Consider the following 25,768-nt stretch of genomic DNA (forward strand, 5'->3'; position numbering starts at 1 on the left):
CACAGGCCGGCAGTTGGCTGAGTATTATTTCATATAAAACCGTCTGTCTCCCGTGTGTCACCCTGTACTTATAGCCAGATCGCTGTTTCTCCACGAGAAATATTCTCAAAAGTTACGTTATCACTATGTAGTACAGTGCACGCAAGGGCGAAATGACCGTGAGCGACCGGCGACCTTTACATAGAGGAAGCGGCTACAACATCGTCGCATCTTCTGATTACTGTCGTATCAGTTATTGAAAATTGATGATGCTGTTGATAGAAACGAATCGTCCTTTATTCGGTGTGGCTATAATTTAGTAAATAAATCGTTTATCTCGCGCGTTTGTACAAGCAGCGAGTGCAACGACAGATTAATAGGTCCTCCTTGTTAGCAACAGTTCAGATTTTGATTTATAGTTGCACTTCGTTGAAAAATAATCTACAGATTTATAGTTGCACTTCGTTGAAAAATAATCTACAATTTATTTACTCCTGATGTTCCATGAAGTACTGGAAAGTCTATTACAAGGAGGTGGTGCAAATAGCTCTGAACACTATGGGACTTAACATCTGAGGTCATCAGTCCCCTAGACTTAGAACTACTTAAACCTAACTAACCTAAGGACATCACACACATCCATGCCCGAGGCAGGATTCGAACCTGCGACCATGGCGGTCGCGCGGTTCCGCACTGTAGCGCCTAGAACCGCTCGGCCACAACGGCCGGCCTACACGTAGGTGGCAAAAGTCATGGGGTACCTCGTAATATGGTGTCGGACCTCCTTTTGCCCGGTGTAGTGCAGCAACACGACCTATTGTGGACTCAACAAGTTGTTGGAAGTCCCCTGCAGAAATATTGAACCATGCTGCCTCCATAATTGCAGCAGTGTTGCCGGTGCACGATTTTGTGAACGAGCTGACTTCTTAACTATGTCCCATAAATGTTCAATGGTATTCATGTTGTCCGATATGAGTGGCTAAATCACTCTCTCGAATTATCCAGAATGTTCATCAAACCAATCGCGAACACTTGTGACCCGTTGACATCTATAAAAATTCCGTTGTTTGGGAACATGCAATCCATGAATGGCTGCAAATTTTCTGATCGTGCCTGGTGCCGTTTGCCGGCAGACTATGAGCGCGGCGGCCAGCGGTGTCTGCCGCCTCCTCGTGGTGCTGGCCATGGTGCTGGTGGGAGGGGGCGAGGCCCGCAGGCGGCGGCCGTGCCCCAGCCTCACCGCCGCAGACCTGGACGCCCGAGAGCTGCTGTTGCAGTACGCCGAGTGGCGCCACTGGAGGGAGCTCGTCATATTCGTCAGTCCCACAGCAGGTACAGTTTTCTTTTCTCCTCCTTAAGCAGCCTTCACTGAGCCTCTGCACCGGGCTTGCCAGTGAGGTTGCACCGTACTGAGCGCGATGCTGTTGGTATCCTAATGGTTGTAGAACGCAGGTACAAAAGTGAATGAATGTAGTGTGACTAGGGCCTCCCGTCGGGTAGACCGTTTGCCGGGTGCAAGTCTTTCGATTTGACGCCACTTCGGCGAACTGCGCTTCGATGGGGATGAAATGATGATGATTAGGGCAACACCCAGTCCCTGAGCGGAGAAAATCTCCGACCAAGCCTGGAATCGAACCTGGGCCCTTAGGATTGACATTGTGTCGCGCTGACCACACAGCTACCGGGTGCGGATTAATAGAAAAGTTATCTACGAGGAAACACTTAACTAGGGCCGCAATGCCGCAAAGAAATACCTGCTGACCACCACTCCGCTTCACACACCTGTTTTACGCTTAAGGCGTGTCTCCGTTTGGTGTAATTTCCACTATAAATAATTACGGAAGGTGGAAACAGATGTTAGTTTTTCCCCAAAATATGACTCAGAACAAATATTTACTATTAAAAACAGTCTTGATCACGATTTATTTATTAAGGTGACCGGTTTCGACCACTACTGTGGTCATCTTCAGACCATTGAGTAGGAGCCTCTTTCTGCTGGAGGATCACTAGTGATCACTTGTGATCCTCCGGCAGAAAGAGGTTCCTACTCAATGGTCTACAGATGACCACAGTAGTGGTCGAAACAGGTCACCTTAATAAATAAATCGTGATCAAGACTGTTTTTAATAATAAATATTTATAACACATTGATCACTGTCACTGCGATAATGTATTCAAAAGTAATTACTCAGAACAGTACACATCTACAGCATACTCCACAAGTCACTCAATGGTGTGTGGCGGAGGGTACTTTTTGTACCACTAACTGAGTCCTCCATCGCTGCTCCATTGGCGATGCTTGGGAAGAATGATTGTCGGTAGCCCACTGTGTTGGCTCTAATGTCTCGAATTTTCTCCTCGTGGTCAACACGTTGTACGACTCTTCCCAGAGGACGCGTCAGGCAGGCGTCTTCTTCGCTAAGTAGCCCAAAAAAATTCTACATTTATAATATGCGTGCCACCGAAGCAAAGAGATTACTGCAGTCAGCAATGATACTGTAACTATTCAATCTTCCAGGTACAACATAACAACCATATGATTGCCGTGGAACGCAAAACAAGGAACGGTACCATTATGCACTAAATGTTATGTAGAATCGCTAAAACTTTAGCTGATAAAAGAGTATTTAGTTTTTCGTATAGGGGCTAAGAGAATCCCCCCATTATACTTCACACCTACAATGTCTGTCCTATTTTATATCAATTTCTCTTGGATTCCTACTTACCAGAATTCTATCATTCCGTCCCAATACTCGAACGCCATGCAGTCGTCCTCCTCATCCTCTCTGTGTGTTTACACTTCTTCACTCCGTCTCTTCCTCCCGTCCACCACTCCTCTTTTGCTCTTCCACCTTTTGAGTTCGTATGCTTCATGCAAAAAACTGACATCAAACACCTAATCGTTCCATGCTTAGGAACCAACTCTCACACTCTGCCGTGCCAAAAGCCCCATTAGCCCACCTCTACGCCGCGGGGTAGCCGCGCGATCTAGGGCTTCTTGTCACGGTCCGCGCGGCTCCCCCCGTCGGAGGTTCGAGTCCTCCCCCGGCATGGGTGTGTTTGTGTGTCGTCTTTAGCGTAAGTTAGTTTAAGTTAGATTAAGTAGTGTGTAAGCTTAGGGACCGATGACCTCAGTAGTTGGGTCCCATAAGACCTTACCACTAATTTAAATTTTACCACCTCTACATTGCTCATATCCGTGCGTAATGTTCTTTCAACAGCATGGATCTGATTGGGGGGAGGGGGTGTACCGTCAAATTACCACTATCTACGCCAGGCGATATGTGTGCAATCCGTCATTTTCATGGAACTGTGTCGAACACCTCCAGTAACCGCGCACAGCCGTCACGTCGATTCTCCAAGTCTTGGTCACTCATGAGCGGTTTTAGGTTTAAATCTGTTCGCATATATGGCCGTAACGTCGTTAATGGGATGTCCATTTCCTGTGATCGCTTGTATAGCGACTTTTCCGGCGTACGTTCCACTGATGCTGCAACTCCGCACTTGTGTGTGCTCTTCTTCTCAGTCTTCCAGAGCGTGGTCTGTCTTTTACGGAAGCAGCTCCAAACAGTTTCTTCTCCCTACGCAATATTGTTGGTTTCGTTGGCGCAGCCATATTAAATCTAGTAGTGAAATCATTTAGAATCTCTCAGTCTTTTCCCAGTGTGAGACCGATCATGAACCCAGGTACTCATGACGATTTGTTGTTCCAGGATGTCATTGGATTCATCAGCCATTCTTTTCACAATCAATATCACCTGCAACGAGAAAAAGTCTGTACAAGCTCTTCCCTCACGCGCTCCGCGTCCTCAGGATACGTTAAACATCTCTCCCTACCCGACCACGAAATCAGCCCAGACACCTGCCATTTCTTCCAACTTTAAAAGAACACTTCTTACCCTGTCAGGTCTCCTTTCCTTCCCACTCTTCTCTCTGCCATCCCAACAGCTTGATTTGGGACTCTACTTTAGTAAGCATTTGCTTGGTTGCTGTCAAGGTTGCACCGGTAGAAGCTGGTGACGGGTTTGCAACCACTCGTCATGTACCCTACACAGACCTTACACAGGCACTGCATTCTACTGGACTCTACTTTAGCAGGGATTCGCCTCGCTGACGTCAGGGCTCCACATTCAGAAGCAGGTGACGAGTCTGCAGGCTTTGGTGATGGACACTATACAACTGGTGACCATGTTGGCCTCTCTCTCTCTCTCTCTCTCTCTCTCTCTCTCTCTCTCTCTCTCTCTCTCACACACACACACACACACACACACACACACACTGGATTCTGCTGGGCTCTACTTAAGCAGACATTTGCTTTGCTACTATCAACTCTCCACTGGCATAAGCTGGTGATGGGTCTGAGTCTCCAATGATACCAAGTGAGGTGGGGCAGTGGTTTGCACACTGGACTTGCATTTAGGTGAACGATGGTTCAAACCTACATCTGGCCATCGTGATTTGGGTTTTCTGTGATTTCCCTAAATCGCTTCAGGTAAGTGCCGGGATGGTTCTTCTGAAAGGGCATGGCCGATTTCCTTCACCATCCTTCCTTAACCTGATTGGACTGATGACCTCTCTGTTTGGTCCCCTCCCCCAAATCAACTAACCAACCAGCCTCTAGTGATGGGCTTAATACAGCTTGTGGTCACCATGGTCTCCCACAGACACTTAGTTGTGCAGGATTTGTTGTGGAAAGCGTTTTCTTTACTGCAAGATTCGGCTTGTGATCCCTGCAGCATGCACAGGCGCTGAAGATGGGTCTGCAGCCCCTGAATATGGGAATTCTACACCTGGCCGCCATGAAGGCCTTACACTGACACTGGGTTCTGCTGGATTCAACTTTAGGATGTGCTTGCTTTGTTGCTGTCTCAGCTGCTAGGGATGGTTCAACAGCCTCTGTTGATAGACCATCTATGTTAGCCACACACGGACGCTGTGTTCTGCTGTACTCTACCATGGTGGGTATTTGGTTTGGTGCAGGGTGCTGGCTGCCATCGCTACTGTCGGTGCTGCACAGCCAGCAGCTGGTGACCGGCCTGCAGCCTCTGGGGACGGGGCCTCTGCAGCTGGCGACTGCGCTGGCCTCTCGCAGGCACCGGGTGGGCGCCGTGCTGCCGCTGCCCACCACCAGCAGGCACCTGGACGATCTGCTGCAGCAGGTGACACTAACACCACACTGCTATGTACTGTAAAAATACTGTTGCTTAAACTAGTAAACATTTCGATGGACGGGTCATCGCAGTCATTATTATAAATTTCTTCATTTGAATCTAAAATTTGGAACTGCAGTTGTGGAATGCACATGTGACATTTCTTTCCAGGTTGCTACGAGAGTCACTCCAAAAGAAATGCACACTGTTTTTGTAAAAATACAGTTTTCAGCGTGACCGCTACGGTCCCGGGTTAGAATCCTGCCTCGGGCATGGATGTGTGTGATGTCCTTAGCTTAGTTAGGTTTAAGTAGTTCTAAGTTCTAGGGCACTGATGACCACAGATGTTGAGTCCCATAGTGCTCAGAGCCATTTGAACCATCTGAACAGTTTTGATTCTGCATGTGTGAAAGTTTTACAGTGTGTAGATTCATCCTCCCCGCTTGTTTTCAAACTTAGTTCAACCTGTTCCCGTGAGTGGCGCCGTCACAGCATCTCTTCAAGATGCCTGCTACATATGACGTTCGTCAGAAGCAACCTGCTGTCATAGAATTCCTGTGCTGTGAAAACGAGACAGTGGGAAACATCCACAAGAGGTTGAAGAGGGTGTGTGGAGATGCTGCTGTCGATCTCAGTACAGGCAGTCGGTGGGCAAGCAGGTTACGTGATGAAAGCGGGCACGGCAATATTGGCGATTGTCCTCGCAGCCGCAGGTCTCGCACTGCACACACTCCAGACAATGTGCAGAGAGTTAACGAATTGGTGACTGCTGACAGACGCATCACAGTGAACGAATTGTCACGCTTCGTTGGGATAGGGGAAGGAAGTGTTTGCAGAATACTGAAAGTGTTGGCGTTAAAAAAAGGTTTGTGCCACGTGGGTTCCCAGGATGTTGACAGTGGCTCACAAAGAAACGAGAAAAACGGTATACAGCGAACTTTTGGAACAGTACGAGAATGGTGGAGATGAATTTCTTGGAAGAATTGTGACAGGTGATGAAACATGGCTCCATCAGTTTTCAGCAGAGACGAAGAGGCAATCAATGGAGTGGCATCATGCAAATTCACCCAAGAAAAAAAAATTCAAAACCACACGTTCTGCTGGAAAAGTTAGGGCTACGGTGTTTTTCGATTCCGAAAGACTCTTGCTTGTGGACATCATGCCAAGTGGAACCACCATAAATTCTGATGCATATGTGACGACACTGAAGAAAATTCAAGCTCGACTGAGTCGTGTTCGACTACATCGGCAAAAGCAGGTTGTTTTGTTGTTGCACGACAATGCACGGCCACATGTCGGTCAAAAACCGTGGAAGCGATCACAAAACTCGGATGGACAGCACTGAAACACACGCCTTACAGTCCTGGCCTGCCTCCATGTGACTATCATCTCTTTAGGAAACTGAAAGACTCTCTTCGTGGAACAAGGTTTGAGGATGATGACTCCCTTGTGCACGCTGCCAAACAGTGGCTCCAACAGGTTGGTCCAGAATTTTACCGTGCGGGTATACAGGCGCTGGTTCCAAGATGGCGTAAGGCAGTTGAGAGGGATGGAAATTATGTGGGGAAATGAAAATATTGTTCCTAAAGGATGTATCTACACACTGTAAAACTTTCAAACATGTAGAATAAAAGATGGATTTAAAAATAAATAGTGTGCATCTCTTTTGAAGTGACCCTCGTAGTTACGTGACCAGAAAGTTAAATGACACTTTCCGCCTGTTGTAAAACTTGTAACTTCCGGAATTTTTTTTCTTAGGGCTGAGGTTTCTCTCGAGTCCCAGTGTCCATTTTCTCTCTCAACTCCTCATATTCTAAAAGCTTTCTGGTGCGCATAGCATCGTGTAAATCATTATTCAACTTTCTTTGAGTTATCTCCGCTTTGCCAGAAACCAATTTCTGAAGCAAAAGTTTATCTTCGACTCTTTTGTTCAGCTCCACGTTTCTGCTGCTTTAGTGATATCATTTTTTGCTGTAGACCTGTATACAGGGCGATTTAGCTAAGCTATTCACCTCAGATATTCCATGAACCGTTTAGGATATCGTAATTCTGTTTCCACCCAATTGAATTGTAGTAAAATCCCCAACAAATTAAGTACAATATTTTTTCATAGATGTATTGCTTACAGAGATATCGGTATCAACTGTGCTATTTCAAATAGAAGTCTACTAATTCGTGCTGCTAGTATCTTATTTCTAAAAGAGACAATTTCAACGGCGTTTTACTCTCTGATACCCGATTACTTGTCTCGCAGCAATTATAATACTTAGAACTCAGGATATATCTGTTTTTAAAACGAAACCGATTACAGTCTTACTGGGAAGTTTGTGTTGTCACGTTAATTTGTTTGAGCGTTCTAGCTTGTGGTAGCTAAGAGAATTTAAATGCAGAAGTAGTATAGTGGAGAAAATTCTTATTAGTGACTGGACCAACACATCAATTGGAAGGTAAAGGAAATGCCATCTAAGGATGAATAACAAGTGCTCTTGTTTCTACCCGAACGTCAAAAGAAAAATACACGTGAAAAATTGAATGCTTTTATAAACCAGGAGTTGAGATTAAAGATTGTTGCAATAACTTCGCAATATGAGTTTAATGTCAAGATCCACAAATTGCAAAATTACATCAGCAAGAGCAACAAAAAGAAAATTACAAAAGAAAGTGGTGGTAAACACTTCCTTAAAATTCCATTTATGTCATCAAGTGTTTCAAATGTCCAGGATATGCTGCAATACGCGTTTGCAGTCACTGGTGCTAGTACCTCTGGACTGAATGTAGACATTCCTTCGATATCATCGCACGTGCTGCAACTATGCAAGGTTTTAAATTCTCTTGAGTTTCGGAAATTGTTCGTAGACTTCATCTTTGAGCTTACCCCAGACAAAAAAATTCACTCGCGTCAAATCAGCCGAAGAGTAGGCCAGACAAAGCCTTCACGTCATATCTGATGACCAGGAAAGACCTGAGTGAGCGCTTTCCTAGCTGCAAAAGAGTGAAAAATATGGCACAAATATTCAGTCAGACAGCTTTCAAATGTTGTAAGTGTGAGCATCTTGCTTTAAATTTTCAGAGGTCTAAAATTGTGCACTTCGGAGCAGCCAAACAGGTATATCAGAGTCACAAGTACACTCATGCTCATAAATTAAGGATAATTGCAGAATGTGATGCCATACAACGTGGCATTACACAAAACTGGCACTAATAGCATAGGCCCATAGGGCAGACACACGACACAGATCTGTAAGTCCACGGTATTGGTGATAAGTTGACAAAATACCTCGACCGATAGCATCCCAGACGTGCTCGATGGGGTTTAGGACTGGAGAACAGGCAGGCCACTCCATTCGCCTGATATCTTCTGTTTGAACGTACTCCTCCACGATGGCAGCTCGGTAGGAACGTGCGTTATCATCCATCAGGAGGATGGTGGGACCCACAGCACCCCTGAAAAGGCGGCCATACTGGTGCGAAATGACGTCCCGATACACCTGACGTGTTACAGTTCCTCTGTCAAAGACATACAGGGGTTTACATGCACCAATCATAATCCCACCCCACACGATCAAACTACGACCTCCATACAGGTCCCTTTCAAGGACGTTAAGGGGTTGGTATCTGGTTCCTGGTTGACGCCAGATGAAAACCCGGCGAGAATCATTGTTCGGACTATACCTGGACTCATCCGTAAACATAACCTGAGACCACTGTTCCAATGACCATGTACTATGTTCTTGACACCAGGCTTTACGGGCTCTCCTGTGACCAGGTGTCAGTGGAATGCACCTTGCAGGTCTCCAGGCGAATAAACCATGTCTGTTCAGTCGTCTGTAGACTGTGTGTCTGGAGACAACTGTCCCAGTGGCTGCGGTAAGGTCCCGAGCAAGGCTACCTGCAGTACTCCATGGCCGTCTGCGGGCACTGATGGTGAGATATCGGTCTTCTTGTGGTGTTGTGCACTGTGGACCTCCGCCGGCCGGGGTGGCCAGGCGGTTCTAGGCGCTACAGTCTGGAACACACAGTCACCATTAGCACGTCTGAAAACGTCTGCACACTTACTCGCTGCACCGTACTCTTACGTGCACCAACACACCTCTGCGAATGTGGGCTGCTGGAAGTGCCACCGTGCAACGAACGCAGGTCAAATGCACCGCATGGTCATACCCCGAGGTGATTTAAACCCGCAAACCGCCCACGACAGCGTTGTTTCACCGTGTATCAGCATTATCCTTAATTTATGAGCATGAGTGTAGAATCTGCCGACTCATACAAATACCGGGGTGTTAGGATATAAAATGAATGATCATATAAGCTCAGTCGTAAGAAAGCAGGTGCTGTACTTCGCTTCATTAGTAGGACACCACAGTGTGTCAGCAAATGAGATTGCTTACAAATCATTTCTGCGACACGTCGTAGAATAGTGCTCAGGTGTATTGGGCACATATCACGCAGTTCTAGTGGAGGATATTGAATGTATACAAAGGAGGGCAGAACGAATGGTGGCAGATTTGTTTGACCCATCGGAGAGCATCAGGGAAGTGCAGAAAACCTAAACTTCAGACACTGGACACAGATCAGAAGCTGTCTTACGACATCCTACTTAAAAAGTTTCAAGAACCACTATTAAGGAAGAAATCCAGGTATATTGAACGGGTTCCAAAATTTCTCTCCAGAGGGGACCGTGAAGATAAGATCAGACAAATTACAACACCCACTTAGGTACCGAAGCTGTCTTTTTTCCCACACTCCACGTGCAACAGGAGCAAAAAGAAAGTCTAATACTTGACAGCATGTGAAGTACGTTCTGCCATGCACTTCACCTTGGTTTACAGTGTATAGCTGTAGCTGCAGATGTAGAATCGATGATAGACTCCAGGGAAAAATTAAATCAAGAGGGATAGATGAGGATAGAGAACATTCCTCCCAAAAGTTTATGGAATGTCTTAATTCTTGGGCTTCATGGTACGGCAGAGTGTGACTATATTTATTGTCTGTTGTGTCCACAGGCTTCCGATCAATTGCAGTTCAACAGCTATGTATCGTGGTTGGTGCTGCGCCGAGCGCAGCCGAATGCCACCCAGCCACTGGTAGAGCGCTTCAGGTACCTCAACTTGGCGCTGGACAGCGACGTCGTGTTGGCTGAACTCCACACACCAGAGACAGCAACACGCAGGTGAGCTGACACCACCAAGAGATGTATGTGGACAAGCTACTCATTGTAACATCACAACATATAGAGACTCAGTCCTCTCATCCTGGACCTCTCAAACTTGTATCATCCAAATGATGGCACTGTCTAACAGAAGGTCAGTTATACAATCCAATCGTATGTGGACAATGCTGTATTATCAATGATCGCACTGAGGCGCACAGCTTTTCGCGGCCAGGAATCAGATGGCGTTCAGCTCACAGCCATTTAACAGTGCAGGCGCAACCACCCCTAAGCCACTTTCACAGAAACCTCAGCAATGCCCGCTGGTGTACACATGGAACATAGCAGCCTACCGGCTGCGGGCCAATCAAGCCATGCCACGCCACCCTGGGTTCGTCGGCGGCATGTGTACTCCTGAGCGCCCGGACCAGTTAAAAGTTCACGCCCCGCCATTGACTGCAGTGCGAAGTCAGGCTGCAGTCTCACTAAGTGTTTGGGCTCATCACTTGTAACTACGGACATATACAGACTTGAAGTGACAGTGTTGTTTGTTTGTGATAGGGACTCAGTGTTTAATTCCGTCCGACAGTGTTTGTGAACTTCAATTGAGAGATTAAACTTGTTTTTCAACTCATGCCTCCACTCTTTGCTGTTCTGCACTTCCCAGACACAACATACAAACTACATGCTAGAGTTGTGATTACTTTAGAGACTTTATACTCTCCCTCTGGACCTCTCCAACTTGTATCCGCGAAGGGATGCTACTGTCCAATGTCATATCGGTTACACAAATCAAACATATGTTTACAAAATACGTGCCAGACGGTGGATTTGTTCAGAGACTCCATACTCTCTCTCTGAACCAATACAACTTGTATCGTAGAGTGGACTCTATTGCCCAATGGTAGGTCAGTTATACTGTATACCTGACACATATATGGAAAAAGTAACTGCTATAGTTTGGGTTGAGGTGAAGACTACAACGTATGACTTTGACCCTCCCCAGCTTGTTGTCACCAAGAGATTCCGCTGCTGGCAGGTCTGGTATGCATGGCTACTAATCTCAATCGACTACATTACCACCGTTCAGTTACGAATACGATGGTACAGATGTGTTATGCAAAGCCAATGCCGTCTGATGCGACATTGATTCTAGGTAGTGAGAAGTAGGTGGTATGTAGTAATCAAGGCAGTGCAGATAGCAAATTACTCTATACAGTGTCTACAAAATGACCGAGCACGTATGAGAAGGCAACGTTTTTGTCTGTCTTTAAACGATTTCCTATGTGGTAAACGGAGCAGATCTACTTGCAGAGTACAGAATGCTCCACAGTGCCTATTAAATATTGCTAGAGGTTAAAATGGGGGCTTAATAAATGAAGTAGCCACATCATCATTCCTTTTTCTTCCCTTGATAAAGGCCTCATTCAGACTTCTCTATGAATTATGGTCTTGAACGATACACATACATTTTGCTCCTGCTAATTTTCGGATGTCATCTTCCGTTAGGTCCTCACCTCTTTCCTTATATCCTTGAACGAAACAGAAAACTTCATTCTACTATCTATTCGCTTGCAAATAATGGAGTAACGCCCTAATTGTTGCATTACTCAGTAACGGAGGTAACTAAGACAAAAAGCATAGAACACACAGCTTCCTCTCTGTAATGTATAAGATATTCACAAAATTGTAAATAAAAATCATCGGATTTCATTCGAGCAAAGGAACAAACTCGCTTACAATATTGAATTTATCTCAATGGGACACTTGCAAGGCGTGATCGTCAGTACACAACAGAGCAATCAGTATCAATTACCGCTTTGGCTGTGATTCATAAATTCCGAGTTAACAATGGGCATAAATCAGCAAAATGCGTAATTCCATTGTTCAACCTATGTCACTGTACTGAAGAATATATACGTAAGAACTTCATCAGGCAAAGGGAAATAAAGTTTCATCAACACAATGAAAAGAAAGTAGGCATATTAACGATGAAGTTATAGAGACAGACTACGAGGTATGGCGTACACTGTGAGTCAGTGAAGACAGACCGTCCAAAAAGAGTGAACCACCCAGAAGGGGATGAGAAACCAAATCAGACTTCACTGGTTGAGAATACATGCAATGTCATTTCAGTGATTACAATGTCGAGTCAAGTTTGACGGGAACCTTGCAGTATGAGTCCATTTATCAGTATAACGTTGCACCCCATCTGGTTGAGATGCATGCACTGATTCGGCTGGGAAGGGTGTCGTAAACCCATTGTACCGTTTCCTGCGGCAAGCTGGCCCACAACTGTTGAAACTGCTCCTTGATATTCTGCATCCTGGCGGCGGGACGGCGAACTTGTTGGCCATTGGAGTACCTCGACATCACGCAGACAGGTCATAGAGACACGTGAAGTGTGTGGAGGATCTGTGCTTCCCCAAAAACAGTGGAGGAATGGGACTTCTCCTGAGGTCGCCACCATATACGCCGACGACGGGCACTTGGGACAGCGCAGAACCCTGATTCAATGCTGAACACAATGCGACGCCGTCCATCACCAGTCCGTTGCCGTGCCCTGACACAGGACAGAGGGAAGATAGGGGGTCTAAGGTCAGTCTGCAGTTTCCAAGTGGTGAGGAGCAAATGCAGAAAGACACATCTCCAGTGAAGGCAGGTTGATGACCTGGATCAGCGCTAGACACTGCCACAGGGCATCAACGAGAGACGCGGATTTTGGGTCTCGACAGGATGATTGCATCAGGAAACTCATGGAATTTAGGGGTCCGATTAACAATATTTATTTGCGATCAGATTAATACGGCAACGGCCTTGCCGCAGTGGATACATCGGTTCCCATGAGTTCGCCGAAGTCTTGGATGGGTGACCATCCAGCTGTCATGCGCTGTTGCCATTTTACGGGGTGCACTCAGCCTCGTGATGCCAGTTGAGGAGCTACTCGACCGAATAGTAGCGGCTTCGGTCAAGAATACCATCTTAAGACTGGGAGAGTGATTTGCTGACCCCACGCCCCTCCTATCCGCATCCTTCTCTGAGGATGACACGGCGGTCGGATGGTCCCGGTAGGCCACCTGTGGCCTGAAGACGGAGTGATCAGACAAATACACTGAAGGCTAATTCCAAACAGTAGAAAAAACAAAGGTGGCAATTGGTTGTACAACAGAAGTTAGTGTCTGAAGCCATACGGGCGGATGGTAGCAGAAGTAACGAACACTAGCAACATGTTAAGTTAAAACTTGAGAGCAGCACTCCAAGCGAGAAAACAGACGTGTCGGAGCTTACCGAGGCTGGCCACGAGCGACACGGAGACGGCGCCCTAGCTATCTGACTGAGAAAGAATCGTGGCGGCACACAATTTCTCCCTTCCTATAGTCGACCCGCCAATACACCGGCAATTAATAAGCTTAGGCTAATCTGGCGAGTCACTCTGTAGCTCTAGGGCGCCGCTGGCCAGCCGCATTTATATACTACCGGCCATTAAAATTGCTACACCACGAAGATGACGTGCTACAGACGCGAAATTCAACCGACAGAAAGAAGATGCTGTGATATGCAAATGATAAGCTTTTCAGAGCGTTCACACAAGGTTGGCGCCGGTTGCGACACCTACAACGTGCCGACATTAGGAAAGTTTTCCAAACGATTTCTCATATACAAACAGCAGTTGACCGGCGTTGCCTGGTGAAACGTTGTTGTAATGCCTCGTGTTAGGAGGAGAAATGCGTACCATCATGTTTCCGACTTTGATAAAGGTCGGATTGTAGCCTATCGCGATTGCGATTTATCGTATCGCAACATTGCTGCTCGCGTTGGTCGAGATCCAATGACTGCTAGCAGAATATGGAATCGGTGGGTTCAGGAGGGTAATACGGATCACCGTGCTGGATACCAAAGGCCTCGTATCACTAGCAGTCGAGATGAGAGGCATCTTATCCGCATGGCTGTAACGGATCGTGCAGCCACGTCTCGATCCCTGAGTCAACAGATGGGGACGTTTGCAAGACAACAACCATCTGCACGAACAGTTCGACGACGTTTGCAGCAGCATGGACTATCAGGTAGGAGACCGTGTCTGCGGTTACCCTTGACGCTGCATCACAGACAGGACCGTCCGTGATGGTGTACTCGACGGCGAACCTGGGTGCACGAATGGCAAAACGTCATTTTTTCGGATGAATCCAGGTTCTAGTTACAGCATCATGATGGTCGCATCCGTGTTTGGCGACATCGCGGTGAACGTACATTGGAAGCGTGTATTCGTCATCGCCATACTGTCGTATCACCCGGCGTGATGGTATGGGTTGCCATTGGTTACACGTCTCGGTCACCTCTTGTTCGCATTGACGGCACTCTGAACAATGGACGTTACATTTCACATGTGTTACGATCCGTGGGTCTACCCTTCATTCGATCACTGCGAAACCCTACTTTTCAGCAGGATAATGCACGACCGCATGTTGCAGTTCCTGTACGGGCGTTTCTGGGTACAGAAAATGTTCGACTGCTGCCCTGGCCAGCACGTTCTCCAGATCTCTCACCAACTGAAAACGTCTGGTCAATGGTGGCCGAGCAACTGGCTCTTCACAATACGCCAGTCACTACTTTTGATGAACTGTGGTATCGTGTTGAAGCTGCATGGGCAGCTGCACCTGTACACGCCATCCAAGCTCTGTTTGACTCAATGCCCAGGCGTATCAAGGCAGCTATTACGGCCAGAGGTGGTTGTTCTGGGTACTGATTTCTCAGGATCTATGCACCCAAATTGCGTGAAAATGTAATCACATGTCAGTTCTAGTATAATATGTTTGTCCTATGAATACCCGTTTATCATCTGCATTTCTTCTTGGTGTAGCAATTTTAATATCCAGTAGTGTATTTTCCCCCCTACTTCTAATCTGTAGGTAGGGATGCTTCTGGATTTTGCATTAACAAACTCCAAGTTTGGAATCAACAGCGTTCAGCTGAAAGACAAACGTTATTGCCACTCCTATTATGGCCAGCATCAGTAGTGTTTCACATCACTTGGTCCTGCCCTTCGTCGTTCTGTGGGAGGGGACTGCTGTAGTAGCATTCGAGCCTGTGAAATCAATGCGGGCTTTCAAAAAACATAATGAAATGGTGTTGACCCTAAACTACGTTTCCTCTGACTCAAAGATGAAATATTAAAAGTCCCGGCTGGTTTCGTTGTCTAGGGGCTGGGATACGTAGTTGCCGCATTACAAGCCAAATACTACTGAGTCTACAGTATACGGTAAGAATACACACATGAATCGAATGGTCGAAGGTTCCTATCACTCGGGAATTGCGAATTTTGAATGTTATATAGAAATTTATAAATGAAAGATTGAAATTAAGTAAATTCTGCAGGTACTATTTTAACGACTTTAAATGATGGGTACGATAGCAGAAGTACCTTTAATAACGCCCTTTATTACTGTCAAACTCGTATTGGTGTCGATGGTCCAGTAATTAAATAAAATATAAGTTGAATAACAGGGAAACAATAGATTCCCACTTCACGTAATGGCACGCGGGATTAGCCGAGCGGTCTTAGGTGCTGCAGTCATGGACTGTGCGGTTGGTCCCGGCGGAGGTTCGAGTCCTCCCTTGGGCATGGGTGTGTGTGTTTGCCCTTAGGATAATTTAGGTTAAGTAGTGTGTAAGCTTATGGACTAATGACCTTAGCAGTTAAGTCCCATAAGATTTCACACTCATTTGAACATTTTTTGAACTTCATGTAATTAATTATCAACAACATAGCTCGCGAGATATTCACTTCTAAACGCATATTACGTCTTCACTGCAGAAGCCATGGGAATGTCACAAATGCACAAGTCGGCACTACAAAAATCTCCCGCAACCACGTGCAAGCTGCTCCACTGTCCAAGTCTTTTCTGCGACAGCCTGTCATGGCTTCGCGTCCCGCACTCCCCTGTCGTGTGCCGTACATCCCCACTTCCATACAGTCTCCCCATTAACGAGCGCTGTGATTGGCTAGAGGGCTCCCGTCATGTCTTCAAGCCAATGCACTCTCACTGACATATTGAAACACATACGAAATACTGGATCTACATTTAAATAACTTGAAATTAAATAAATATTCCTACAGCTCCATCATAAACATGCTCTAACACACATTATTAAATACATAATCAAATTAAATAAACATATATGAAAAGGAATAGAACAGAAGTAAGCCAGTAGCCTAGTGTCTCTGTGCTTTCTAAAACACAGTAAATAACTGACCAATTTCTTCATGAATAGTATATATCGGATATAAACAAAGACATAGATGAATAAATATATTTATAAGCATGCTGCTGCCGTTTCTTCGTGTCACTGTGGAGTACTTACTGTCTGAAGCGATCGATAGTAATCGGCCACTTCGACCTCCAATAACTCATGTACTACTCAAGTTAAGTGCCTGTAATTTATACCAATTTAGGTTTACACTAATAGCTTTCTAAAGACATATCGATCGACAAAATCGGATGAACCGCTTAGATTTTGGAAACTCGTTGCTGGGTGTTACTTGTATAATTTACAGTCAGATATTAAACTTTGAACTAGTAAAGATATTGAAAATCTGATTACACCATCAGAATCGTCGTGCACATAATGGTAATGTAAGCTGGCCGTTGTGGCCGAGGGGTTCTAGGCGCTTCAGTCCGGAACCGCGCCACCGCTACGGTTGCAGGTTCGAATACTGCCTCGGGCATGGATGTGTGTGATGTCCTTAGGTTAGTTAGGTTTAGATAGTTCTAAGTTCTAGGAAACTGATGACCTCAGATGTTAAGTCCCATAATGGTCAGAGTCATTTGAGCCAATGGTAATGTACATGTTTCTTTTTGAGGTATCTTGATTCATCTGGCTACTATTAATTTCTATACGAACTGTGAAATGACTGAAATTAAGGCTTCACAACATCTGCCATCTTTGTCACTCCCTGCATGTCTCTGTCATCAACACAGCATCACCATGGAATTCCCAGCCATGCGGCCGATGGACCACATGGTCCAGCCAGTGTGCGGCATCACGTGGTTGCTAATGAGCTGCGGCTTGCCGAGCTGCTCAAGCGACGGCCGCCAGCTCTGAATATTTTCAGGGCACCACAACTCGCCCATTACGTCATACCAGTGACGTTGCTGTTATCAGGAACAAGTACCAAGATCGCTGCCTCTGCTAAGACGTGCCTTTTCTTGGCCATCTTCTACTGAGACGCCTTACAACAGCGTCTAGGCGGTGGAATCAGTTACCAGTTAAGTGAAGTGAAAATTTTCCCCTGGGACAGCTGCCCAGAGCGTCTGCAATTTTCAGGGCTCTAGTGTTATTATTCAGCTCCGATAACCTAAATGGTACCACTTTTGCCTGATCTCTGCATTGTGTCTCTGATTTCTCATCCTAGAGTGCCCTTGATGGCTCCCAAAAGCTTTAAGTGTAACAATGTTCACGTCATTATGTGATCAGTATATGACACCATGCTTCCTGGTCATGGCAGTAGTCCCAACACAGCTGTTTGCGTTATGCTAATGGCAGCCTGGCACTGGACGGTAAGACCCTAGACCAGCTCCTGATAGTCTCAGACCGATGGTACAGGATGACAATGAATGTTGCAGGGAGTACATTGCTGGTTCTCGGATGGCAGGCACAGATGTGAAGGGTTACGATGTGCATTTAGCATTGGAGGGCAGCGTGGAGGGCAAAAATCGTAGAGAGACCAAGAGATGAATACACGAAACAGGTTCAGAAGGATGTAGGTTGCAGTAAGTACTGGGAGATGAAGAAGCTTGCTCAGGATAGGGTAGCATGGAGAGCTGCATCAAACCAGTCTCAGGGCTGAAGGCCACAACAACAACAACACGATGTGCAGCATATATAGTACCGTGATCCTCTGTTATGGTGGTCAGACGCGGTCGATTATATCCTTGACGATGGGAATGACTGCCCTCATGTTCCTATGCAGTCCAACATCAGACCACTATCACATCCGAATGCCTCACAAATCTGAATAACGCACGATTCGACTACCTGTTCAAATGGAGAGCTACAGTGAGACCCTTTTCAAATTCCACCCTGTGCCGGTAGCGCTGTCTCACACGAATATGCGGCATCTCCGTGTCCCTCATAGTGATCATTCCACATCCGATGTTCATTATGTACCCAACCAAGCTTGCCAACGACACTAAACACAAACAACACTAAAACAGATGTGATTTTTTTAAGTTTTCCTGGTGTACTGGATATTCTATATAGTTTCAGGATTGCAACTGGATCATGTTGACTTCTTGCCACAGTATTCAGCTGTGTTCAAGCGAGTGTCCGCTAGCTGCGACTGCTAGTTCACGGTGTCAGCTTTATAGCAAAAATTGGTGCTGAAACGCGTGCGAATCCTTTTGGGATTCAGTTATTAAGGAATCTATGGTAATACATCTAGCACAAAATCTTATAAATCGTGATGGCGTCTTTCAACTGGACAGGGCTTGGGACCCAGTGATCTCTTACATTTCTTCTGAGAGAAAACAGTTTATACATAATGAGACGTCTGGTGGCATCTGACGCATGTTTTTAGCGACGCGAGCGTGCGTTCCGACAGAGGGCGGAGATGTAGTTTCACCTTTACACATGCGCCTGCGCTCTACAGATGGAACAGTATTTGCAGAGGGCGCGGATTTCGATAGAGGACGCTCCTGTGACGGCAGCCAGTGCGCATGTGTTTCCGCGCCAGTTTTTGATATAAAACCGAAACTGTGAACTAGGAGTCACAACCACCCCCCCTACCAACTCTAACCCCACCTTCTTCCTCCTACCGCTCTGGGCTCCCTCACCCCTCCCTTTCCCTTCCCCTTTGCGGTTTCCCCCCACCTACACCCTCTCCATCTCCTGTGCCATCCCTTCTGTGTCTCTGCACTCCCTCCTGTCTGTCTTCCCTCTTCATCTCCCACCCCGCCCATCTCCTGCCTCTTGGTGCTCTTACTGCCCCCTTTTTCATCTTCCTCCCGCCCCTCCAGCCCTCACCGCACCTCCTTCCCCTCTTTTTCCCTCCTCGCCAGCCTCCAGCCCCTCGGCAGATCCCTACCAGCGGTCTTTATTCTTCGTGAGTGTTCCATCATTTCCAGTGTTTTTTTTAAGTGTCTTGCTCTGTGTGATTTTTATACTGTGGCTGACTTTTAACTTGCGTTTCACTCCAGTGATTTTAAGTGCGCAACGAAACGCCAGCTGTGGTCTTTTAACTTTATGCTGACTTTTTAACTGTCTCCCAGTGCATGTCCCTGTATTAATGTATATTTTAACTTTCATCATTTCCATTTACTGTGATTTTTTTGAGGAAAATGGTTCAAATGGGTCTGAGCACTATGGGACTTAACTTCTGAGGTCATCAGTCCCCTAGAATTTAGAACTACTTAAACCTAACTAACCTAAGGACATCACACACATGCATGCCCGAGGCAGTATTCGAACCTGCGACCGTAGCGGTCGCGCGGTGCCAGACTGTAGCGCCTAGAACCGCTCGGGCATGGGTGAGAAACTGCCACATCGTGCATGGCGTTTAAATTTATTACTTCTTTGCTACTACCTCTACTCGCAACAAGTTTCGCACACACCCCATTGAGGGCATGCAACCAACCTGTCTGCATGCTAAACAGACTCGACTTACACCTGGAGTTATGGCCTGGTGTGCGATTTCGTATGAAAGCAGGAGCACTTTCATGTTTATCTCACGCAACCTGACTGAAAATTTGTACGTCAATCCGGTGATTCGACCTGTTGAGCTGCTGTTGATGAAGGGCATTCCAGGGGGGTTTACCAACAGGATAACGCTCTTCTACATCCAGCTGTTGCAACCCAACACACTCTACAGAGTGTCGAAATGTTGCTTTGGCCTGTTCGATCACCAGATCTGTCTCCAATCGAGCGAATATGGGACAACATCAGCTGGCAAGTCCACCGTAGTCCACAAATAGTATTAACCGTTCCTGCACTGACCGACTATGTGCAGCGGGTGCGGTTGCGCGGCTCCTTCTGTCCCTTTACGACGGACCTGCACCTACCTGTGAACATTGTCTCAGCAGATCGTCAGTAGGGAAGCCGAGCGAACCCTAGTGTACTTCGACGTGAACCAGACTGCAATTGAAGACACTAATCTACGTTTCGGGAGAAAGTTTTCACACCAAATGAAAGGCTGGAAATTTTGTCCTTAATTAATATATTCTGAAACTTAGGTGAACAAGTATCACTGCCAAGCCCGTGCTAGTCTTAACACAGTCACTCACAATCCCTTTCTCTCACGTTAGAAAGTTTATGGTGTTGCATTTCCCGTAAACGTAATAGCTACAAAAATAAGGATTGTTTTTGATTGAGAATGCTCGACAAATATTAGGTCTGTCGGTACCTAATGCAGTCACAGTTTTTAGCCACTGACCTGCTCAATACGCCACGCCACGCGGAATTTATGTTTTTTCCCGTCACCAAATTGACTTAAAAAGTCCGAAATTTCTACATACCTATCGCAGTAATTATGCCGTCACTTTACAACACTTCTGATGTATGAAACACTGCTAGATCCGGCAACTTATCATTTCCATCGGAACTACTGCTACACACGTCCGAACTGTTTCATGGCTAGACTCCGACTCCTCTCTAGAACACTCTAAGTCTTCTCTACCAACAGAGAAAGGCGCGCGAAGAATACTGCTTTACCATTGGTCAGTTTACTCAACAGCCCATAGCATAACAACATTCTCCCGCGTCAGTCCGCGCTTTTCATCAATAACCAATCGCAAAATAGAAAAACCTAACGACTGCACGTTTTACCGACGTAATTATCTAAAATGCGGAAGTTTTGTTTATGAATAAAGTTATTTACTATTGTTACTTATACCTGAATTAACTTTGCCTTTACCATAAACTTACTTTACAAATCTAATCTACAAAAATCCCCTTTGTCCACATCCATACTTCGAAATGTTCCCACACTAAATCCCACTACATAATTCGCTAAACAATTATCTTCATATTAACCTTAAACCACACTCACGCATCATTCATACTGCTAAAACACATTTATAACATTTTACATACACAAAAAGACATAATAACACTTTATGAAAATACTAGAACAGTTTATGAAAAACATTCTATTAATTTAGTGCACTCTAGTGGTCACAATCGAAACTAAATCACAGTCCCCTATCCAATACTGTCCTCTACCGGCTGATACATAAACTACATGCGCGTCCAGTCTGGCGTCACCATCTGTCACTATCCAGCTCTGAGACACATCTCCCACTTAACCGCCTCCAAGGCAGGATCGGTATACGGCGCTACGCCTCACGCGCACGGAACTCCATTCCACAAACTGGCATGCGGCATCTGTACGACACAATACATGCACGTTTGCGTCCTTGCATTCAACATTCTGGCAGGTATAGCGGTTATTAATGCACCAGAATTTGATATTTGCGCTTACATTAACCTGTGAAGTTGCAATGTTAGTCAAATATGTTACCTACAAAAACGTATTCCCGAAATTTTATTATTCTAGATTAATTATCTTTCATCATCATCATCATGTAAGACTGATTATGCCTTTCAGCGTTCAGCCTGGAGCATAGTCCCCCTTATAAAATTCCTCCATGATCGCCTATTCAGTGCTAACATTGGTGCCTCTTCTGATGTTAAGCCTATTGCTTCAAAATCATTCTTAACCGAATCCAGGTACCTTCTCGTTGGTCTGCCCCGACTTCTCCTACCCTCTTCTGCTGAACCCATGAGTCTCTCGGGTAACCTTGCTTATCTCATGCGTGCAACATGACCCCACCATCTAAGCCTGTTCGCCCTGACTGCTACATCTATAGAGTTCATTCCCAGTTTTTCTTTGATTTCCTCATTGTGGACACCCTCCTGCCATTGTTCCCATCTACTAGTACCTGCAATCATCCTAGCTACTTTCATATCCGTAACCTCAACCTTGTTGATAAGGTAACCTGAATCCACCCAGCGTCCGCAGCTCGTGGTCGTGCGGTAGCGTTCTCGCTTGTCACGCCCGGGTTCCCGGGTTCGATTCCCGGCGGGGTCAGGGATTTTCTCTGCCTCGTGATGACTGGGTGTTGTGTGCTGTCCTTAGGTTAGTTAGGTTTCAGTAGTTCTAAGTTCTATGGGACTGATGACCATAGATGTTAAGTTCCATAGTGCTCAGAGCCAATCCACCCAGCTTTCGCTCCCATACAACAAAGTTGGTCGAAAGATTGAACGGTGCACAGATAAGTTAGTTTTGGTACGGACTTCCTTCTTGCAGAAGAGAGTAGATCGTAGCTGAGCTCTCACTGCATTAGCTTTGCTACACCTCGCATCCAGTTCTTTCACTATGTTGCCATCCTGTGAGAATATGCATCCTAGGTACTTGAAACCATCCACCTGTTCTAACTTTGTTCCTCCTATTTGGCACTCAATCCGTTTATATCTCTTTCCCACTGACATTACTTTCGTTTTGGAGATGATGATCTTCATACCATAGTCCTTACATTTTTGATCTAGCTCTGAAATATTACTTTGCAAACCTTCAGTCGAATCTGCCATCACAACTAAGTTATCGGGATATGCAAGACTGCTTATTTTGTCTTAATCTCACCCAGCCAGTCTATTGTTTTCAACATATGATCCATAAATAATCTTTTGGTACTGTAATTTTTTTCCGTCTGTGTAAATTTCATGACTTTCTCTCCCAGCAGTGGAAATGAGATAGGGGAGGGTTCCGGAGTACTTTATGAACAGTGTGTGACGTGGTGACTGTGCAGGACCAGTGGCAGAAACTCTGCCAGTGAGAGGGGGGAGAAGCGGGCACGTGGTCGCTGCCCGGGCGGCGCCTGCAGACACAGCGGCGGCGCCAACAGCACGCGGGGGCGGAGGGACGTGGCGGGCGGCCTGTGGGCGGCGCCCGGACGCCGCAGGGGCGGCGGCGGAGGCGGAGGCGGCACCGCGCAGCGCAGGTCAGCCGCCACAGCTGCTCGCTGCAGCTCGTCCACACTGAGATACCATTCCGCTGTTCAAGCCTTTCTGTCAACAGCAAGCACTCGATCATACTCACTCTAGTCACATTAAATATGACCTCCGCCTGTGTTGGACGTCAACAAGCTTTAACCTGTCACAGACAGCAGGTGGCAGCACTAGCAGTGCAGGGTATACAGGGTGTTACAAAAAGGTACGGCCAAACTTTCAGGAAACATTCCTCATACACAAATAAAGAAAAGATGTTATGTGGACATGTGTCCGGAAATGCTTAATTTCCATGTTAGAGCTCATTTTAGTTTCGACAGTGTGTACTGTACTTCCTCGATTCACCGCCATGATTTCATACGGGATACTCTACCTGTGCTGTTAGAACATGTGTCTTTACAAGTACAACACAACATGTGGTTCATGCACGATGGAGCTCCTGCACATTTCAGTCGAAGTGTTCGTACGCTTCTCAACAACAGATTCGGTGACCGATGGATTGGTAGAGGCGGACCAATTCCATGGCCTCCACGCTCTCCTGACCTCAATCCTCTTGACTTTCATTTATGGGGGCATTTGAAAGCTCTTGTCTACGCAACCCCGGTACCAAATGTAGAGACTCTTCGTGCTCGTATTGTGGACGGCTGTGATACAATACGCCATTTTCCAGGACTGCACCAGCGCATCAGGGATTCCATGCGACGGAGGGTGGATGCATGTATCCTCGCTAACAGAGGACATTTTGAACATTTCCTGTAACAAAGTGTTTGAAGTCACGCTGGTACGTTCTGTTGCTGTGTGTTTCCATTCCATGATTAATGTGATTTGAAGAGAAGTAATAAAATGAGCTCTAACATGGAAAGTAAGCGTTTCCGGACACATGTCCACATAACATACACTCCTGGAAATTGAAATAAGAACACCGTGAATTCATTGTCCCAGGAAGGGGAAACTTTATTGACACAGTCCTGGGGTCAGATACATCACATGATCACACTGACAGAACCACAGGCACATAGACACAGGCAACAGAGCATGCACAATGTCGGCACTAGTACAGTGTATATCCACCTTTCGCAGCAATGCAGGCTGCTTTTCTCCCATGGAGACGATCGTAGAGATGCTGGATGTAGTCCTGTGGAACGGCTTGCCATGCCATTTCCACCTGGCGCCTCAGTTGGACCAGCGTTCGTGCTGGACGTGCAGACCGCGTGAGACGACGCTTCATCCAGTCCCAAACATGCTCAATGGGGGACAGATCCGGAGATCTTGCTGGCCAGGGTAGTTGACTTACACCTTCTAGAGCACGTTGGGTGGCACGGGATACATGCGGACGTGCATTGTCCTGTTGGAACAGCAAGTTCCCTTGCCGGTCTAGGAATGGTAGAACGATGGGTTCGATGACGGTTTGGATGTACCGTGCACTATTCAGTGTCCCCTCGACGATCACCAGTGGTGTACGGCCAGTGTAGGAGATCGCTCCCCACACCATGATGCTGGGTGTTGGCCCTGTGTGCCTCGGTCGTATGCAGTCCTGATTGTGGCGCTCACCTGCATGGCGCCAAACACGCATACGACCATCATTGGCACCAAGGCAGAAGCGACTCTCATCGCTGAAGACGACACGTCTCCATTCGTCCCTCCATTCACGCCTGTCGCGACACCACTGGAGGCGGGCTGCACGATGTTGGAGCGTGAGCGGAAGACGGCCTAACGGTGTGCGGGACCGTAGCCCAGCTTCATGGAGACGGTTGCGAATGGTCCTCGCCGATACCCCAGGAGCAACAGTGTTCCTAATTTGCTGGGAAGTGGCGGTGCATTCCCCTACGGCACTGCGTAGGATCCTACGGTCTTGGCGTGCATCCGTGCGTCGCTGCGGTCCGGTCCCAGGTCGACGGGCACGTGCACCTTCCGCCGACCACTGGCGACAACATCGATGTACTGTGGAGACCTCACGCCCCACGTGTTGAGCAATTCGGCGGTACGTCCACCTGGCCTCCCGCATGCCCACTATACGCCCTCGCTCAAAGTCCGTCAACTGCACATACGGTTCACGTCCACGCTGTCGCGGCATGCTACCAGTGTTAAAGACTGCGATGGAGCTCCGTATGCCACGGCAAACTGGCTGACACTGACGACGGCGGTGCACAAATGTTGCGCAGCTAGCGCCATTCGACGGCCAACACCGCGGTTCCTGGTGGGTCCGCTGTGCCGTGCGTGTGATCATTGCTTGTACAGCCCTCTCGCAGTGTCCGGAGCAAGTATGGTGGGTCTGACACACCGGTGTCAATGTGTTCTTTTTTCCATTTCCAGAAGTGTATTTTCTTTCTTTGTGTGTGAGGAATGTTTCCTGAAAGTTTGGCCGTACCTTTTTGTAACACCCTGTATAAAGCGGAAAACACTGCAGTCGTTGTCGTATTGCAAAAAAAAAAAAAAGAAGCAATTTAATTGGCATCCAAAGGGGAATGATCATTAGCTTTCAGGCCAAGGG

General features: G+C 46.7%; 1 protein-coding gene across 1 annotated transcript in view; it reads left to right on the forward strand.

Annotated features, from left to right (window-relative positions):
* The first annotated feature begins 1,067 nt into the window (after window positions 1-1,067).
* Window positions 1,068-25,768, forward strand: part of LOC124593863 (glutamate receptor ionotropic, delta-1-like) — a 123,760-nt gene continuing 99,059 nt past the window's right edge. The window contains exons 1-2 of the mRNA XM_047132210.1: window positions 1,068-1,295; window positions 10,133-10,299. Of these exons, the coding sequence (XP_046988166.1) occupies window positions 1,068-1,295; window positions 10,133-10,299 (395 nt within the window). The remainder of the gene's footprint in view (window positions 1,296-10,132; window positions 10,300-25,768) is intronic.

This window comes from Schistocerca americana, chromosome 2 (genome assembly GCF_021461395.2).
Source record: "Schistocerca americana isolate TAMUIC-IGC-003095 chromosome 2, iqSchAmer2.1, whole genome shotgun sequence".
Classification (NCBI taxonomy): domain Eukaryota; kingdom Metazoa; phylum Arthropoda; class Insecta; order Orthoptera; family Acrididae; genus Schistocerca; species Schistocerca americana.